Source organism: Nyctereutes procyonoides, unplaced genomic scaffold, assembly GCF_905146905.1.
Source record: "Nyctereutes procyonoides isolate TBG_1078 unplaced genomic scaffold, NYPRO_anot_genome, whole genome shotgun sequence".
Taxonomy (NCBI): Eukaryota; Metazoa; Chordata; class Mammalia; order Carnivora; family Canidae; genus Nyctereutes; species Nyctereutes procyonoides.
Window position 1 is genome coordinate 47,431,223 of NW_026575135.1, and position 4,613 is coordinate 47,435,835.

The following is a 4,613-nucleotide window of genomic DNA, read 5'->3' on the forward strand; positions in this document are numbered from 1 at the left end:
TGTATATTCACTTACTGAAGTTCGATTTGCCAATATATAGCATAACACTCAGTGCTCATCCTGTCAAGTGCCCCCCTCAGTGCCTGTCGCACAGTCACCCCATTCCCCCGCCCACCTCCCCCCTTCCACTACCCCTTGTTCGTTTCCCTGAGTTAGAAATCTCTGATGTTCCGTCACCCTCACTGATATTTCCCACTCATTTTCTCTCCTTTCCCCTTAGGGAACCTTTAAATGAGCCCTCATAGCTGAGCCATTTAGCAGCTAGCTCCAGACTTGGTGGTGGAGAGGAAGTGGAGAGTCCAGGTACTTTTCAGTGTGAAAGCAGTTTTCCTGGTCTGCAGCTTACAGGGAGTCAGTCACCAGGGTGACTTAGCATACCCTCTCCACAGTTGTGGAAGTGAAAAACCATTGTACCTTCTGAACACATAGGAATTAGCATTTCTTGAATGAACTTTCAGCTTGTCCCTCCAAGTGTAGAGGTATGCCCTAGCTCCACCTTAAGACAGAGACCCAATCACATTCGCTGTCCTGAACCCTGGCCGAAGGGTCCCATGAGGGCAGCTTTCCAGACCTCTCAACGAAGGGCTTGAGAAGCCAGTTCCCTAGGTAGTTTGGAGGGGCCTGGATAGCCCTGTCTACCTCTAGGCGACGTAGGCATTCCTGGAATGCACTGTGTGACTAGCATCTCACCTCAGGGAGGTAGAACATGGGTCTCAGCAGCAGTAGCGAAGCCAAGGGAAAGTAGGATATTTTCTTCTGAAGACAAAGCTCTCCCTGATTAAGCTCACCAGTGTACCTCTCTCAGAGGCCTGAGAGACTTTGCCTACCCAGCAGCTGTGGGGGAGTAATGGAAATGAGGTGACCTGAGTTCTGAGGTTCAGGACTTTTCAGAAGGCTAGCTACCCAATAAAGGGAATTTAAACCAGTATCCCCTGACGTTTTGGAGGAGCGGTACAAAAGCACTTTAGGGCCTCTGGGACACAACAGTTCCTTGAGGGCAGGTCTCCACTATTCTCTTCCATGATGGAAGTTGAATCTCTCAGCCCAGCAGACATTTCTAGGCAGTGGCAAAGCTTAGGCTTCATTCTGAGAACAAAGCACTCCCTTAGGAAACTTTAAATCATCCCTCAGAGAAGAGAGAGTTTAGCAGCTAGCTCCAGGCTTGGTGTTGAGAGATAGTGGAGAGTCCAGGTACTTTTCACTGAGAAAGCAGCTTTCCTGGCCTGCAGCTTACAAGGAGTCTGTCACCAGGGTGAATTAGCACACCCTCTTCATGGTTGTTATAGAGATGAAAAGACTTGGAGTAGCCCTGGTGGTTCAGCGGTTTGGTGCTACCTTCAGCCTAGGGCATGATCCTGGGGACCCGGGATCGAGTCCCACATCGGGCTCCCTGCATGGAGCCTGCTTCTCCCTCTGCCTGTGTCTCTGCCTCTCTCTCTCTCTCTCTCTCTCTCTCTCTCTCTCTCTCTGTGTGTGTGTGTGTGTGTGTTTCTCATGAATAAATAAAATCTTTTTTAAAAAAATGAAAAGACCATGGGACTTATTGAACACTGAGGAATTAGCTTTCCTTGAATGATACTTTCAACTAGCCTCTCCCAGGTAGGAGGAATTTCCTAACTCTATATTAGACTAGAGACCTAATGACACTCACTGTCCTCAACTCTGGGCTCAAGGGTCGCCTGAGTGCAGCTTTCCACTGGCCTCTCCAGGAAGGACTTCAGCTCTCAGCAAGTTTAGAAGGGCCCTGGAAGGCCCTGCCCACCTCTAGGGTTCATAGGCCCTCCTGGAGTGCACCTTGCCACTACTTTCTCACCTCAAAAAGTTGGAACATGTATCTCAGCAATGGTGGTGGAGTCAAGGGAAGGAAGCTATTTCTTCTGTTGGCAAAATTCTCCCTGACTATGCTCATCACTAGGACTCTCCCAGATGCCTATAAGACACTGCCTCCCCAGCAGCTGTGAGGGCACAATGGAAATGAACTGGCCTGAGTTCTGAGGCTCAGGCTTTCCTGAAGACTAGCTTCTCAATGAAGAGAGTTCAACTAGTCTCCCCAGAAGCTTTGGATAGTCACCCAAAAGCGCTGGCAGACTTCTAGAACACCACAGTTCCTTGAGGGCAGCTCTCCACTGGCCCCTTCCAGGAGGAACATCGAACCTTTCAGCCCAGTCTAAGAGCCTGAGGATTGGTAAGGCTGTTTGCTTTAGTCTGAGAATGAAGACATCCCTGCTGTAACCTTTCAGTAAGTACTCAGGGCTGAGGGAGGTTAGCAGGTACCTCCAGCCTTGGTAGTGGAGGGCCATTGGAGAGGCCAGGTACTTTTCACTAAGAAAGCAGCTTTTCTGACCTTTGGCTTATAACAGTCTGTCACCTGAGTCACTTAGCACACCCTCTCCACACTTGGTGTGGAGGTGAAAAGACCATGCAATGTACTTAACGCTGAGGAACTAGGGTTCCTTGAATGAAACATTCACTTTGACCCTTCCGGGTGGGAGGTATGCCCTGGCTCTACTTTAGGCTGGAGACCCAGTGGCACTTGATGTCATGAACCAGGGGGCCGAGGGTCCCGTGGGCAAAGCTTTCCGTTTGTCTATCCAGGAAGGGGTGGAGAAGCTAGCAACTCAGGAAGTTTGGAGGGGCCTTGGAAAGCCCTATCCACCTCTAGGGGACATAGCCCTTCCTAGTGTGCACCATGTGACTAGCTTCTCACCTCGGGGAGATGGAACATGTGTCTCTGCAGTGGTGGCAAGGCCAAGTGAAAGCAGATTACATTTTTCTGAGGACAAAGCTCTCCCTGACTAAGCTCACTACTAAGCCTCTCCTAGTGGCCTGTGAGACCCTGCCTCCCCAGCAGCTGTTGGGGGCACCATGGAAATGAACTGGCCTGAGTCTGTGGCTCAGGCCTTCCCAGAAGTCTAGCTTCTCAATAATGGGAGGTCAAACATGTCTCCCCAGAAGGTTTGGAGGGGCGGTCGAAAACTGCTGTAAGGCCTCTGGGACACCACAGCTCCTTAGGGCATCTATCCATTATCCATCTATCTTTTTTTTTTTTAAGAGTTATAAAAATATTTTAGTGCCTTTTCTTCCCTGTTTTATATGATACATTTGGGGATTCATTGGAGGTAGTGTTTCATTCGGTGAACCTGGCAGTTTCAACCCTCAGGCACAAAGGAAATGGAAATGTCTGGAGATGTCTGAAGGGTTGTGTTTTACTTTCTCTTTTCCTTTTCTTCTTTTTCAGGAAAGCTATTAGGTCTTAGTCTGGCTGCCAGATTATAATACTTCTCGGCAGCTTCGTTGAGGCTAGCCTGTCTGAGCATGTGGGCAGCACTGAAGACCACATCAAACTCTGTGCTGTCCAACTCAGCTGCTTTTTTTGCCATCTCAGCGGCTTCTATAAGGCGAGCTTCTTCCAAGAGAAACTGACCATAATATATGTAACAGTTTCCTTTGGTGGGATCCAGCTCAATAGCCTTCAAGAAGAACTTTTCAGCCTCACTCTTACGTTCTTAGTTTCTTAGGTTCTCGGCCCCTTTTGTCATTTGACCCAGCTTTTGATGAATTACCACATTATGCTTTGTTAAAAGAACTCTTAATTCAGATCTTTAGTACACCACGGTATCATCCCAAAAGCCAACCATTTGTGGACCATGTGTTTACTTTCACCATTTTGGATAATAGGATATGGTTTTGGAACTTTCAGATCATAGAAGAAGATGCTGCTCTTGTAGTAATAGGACCTCGTTTTGTCTTAAATCTCATAAAGATTTTCCAGGGAAGTTTTGGAGGACAAACTTTATATGAAAATCCTCACTACCAGTCACCAAACATGCATCGGCGTATCATAAGATCCATCACAGCTGCAAAATACAAAGAGAAACAACAAGTGAATGATGCACAGAAAATGAAAAAGAAAGAACCAAAGACTATTCTTCCACACTATCCCACTGCTGATGTTTTTGTTATACCAGCTGATGAAAAGCCAATAGAAATACAGTGGGTAAAACCAGAGCCAAAAGTGGATTTGAAGGCAAGAAAGAAAAGGATTTACAAAAGGCAAAGAAAAATGAAACAGAAGATGAACAGTGGCAATGCAAAATGAATCAGTGGATAACCAACTTTTCAGTAATTTTATATTTATTTTGTATTCAGTGTGTAAATATGGTTTTATTATCCAGGACTACCTTACATCTCATTAGTGTGGCGTTTAAGACAGAAAAACCAAATTAAACTTCGTGGCTTCAAAAAAAAAATAGACTATGTATCGCCCTTTGTTAGGTAGACATAAACTTTTCCTGCACGAAGCCTTGCTTATAGAGGATGCCCAATAAGGCGAGAACAAGCATCGTAACTTGTGCTTCAAGAGCGCAATATTTTTCTCTTACCAGTACAGAAGAATCATTTCTGTGTAACTTGATCTTCTGTCCAGTACTTGTCTTTTAGGTAACCAACACTGACAACTTTGTCGTGGTAACTACCAAAGAAATACATAGTAAAAGAATCTTTTATTTCCAAATTTATTAAAGAGCCAGCCATTGACACTGCTACATGAGTTCCATGCTCAATAGCCATTGTAAGAGATTAAGGGGTTTTTAGGTTTTCGTTTCTGGGTGGTT

At 46.0% G+C, this 4,613-nt stretch overlaps 1 protein-coding gene across 1 annotated transcript; it reads left to right on the forward strand.

Annotated features, from left to right (window-relative positions):
• The first annotated feature begins 706 nt into the window (after positions 1-706).
• On the forward strand, positions 707-4,099 carry LOC129494609 (ribosome biogenesis protein BRX1 homolog). The gene is made up of 2 exons (XM_055301514.1): positions 707-741; positions 3,511-4,099. The coding sequence occupies exons 1-2, from the start codon at positions 707-709 to the stop codon at positions 4,097-4,099; spliced, it is 624 nt and encodes a 207-aa protein (XP_055157489.1).
• The last annotated feature ends 514 nt before the right edge of the window (positions 4,100-4,613 follow it).

Excerpts from the sequence above, each read along its gene's own strand:
- LOC129494609 (XM_055301514.1), top strand. The coding sequence starts at position 707 with ATGGGTCTCAGCAGCAGTAGCGAAGCCAAGGGAAA. Across the intron at positions 742-3,510 it reads AGTAGCGAAGCCAAGGGAAA|TTTCTTAGGTTCTCGGCCCC; the intron begins GTAGGATATTTT and ends TTACGTTCTTAG.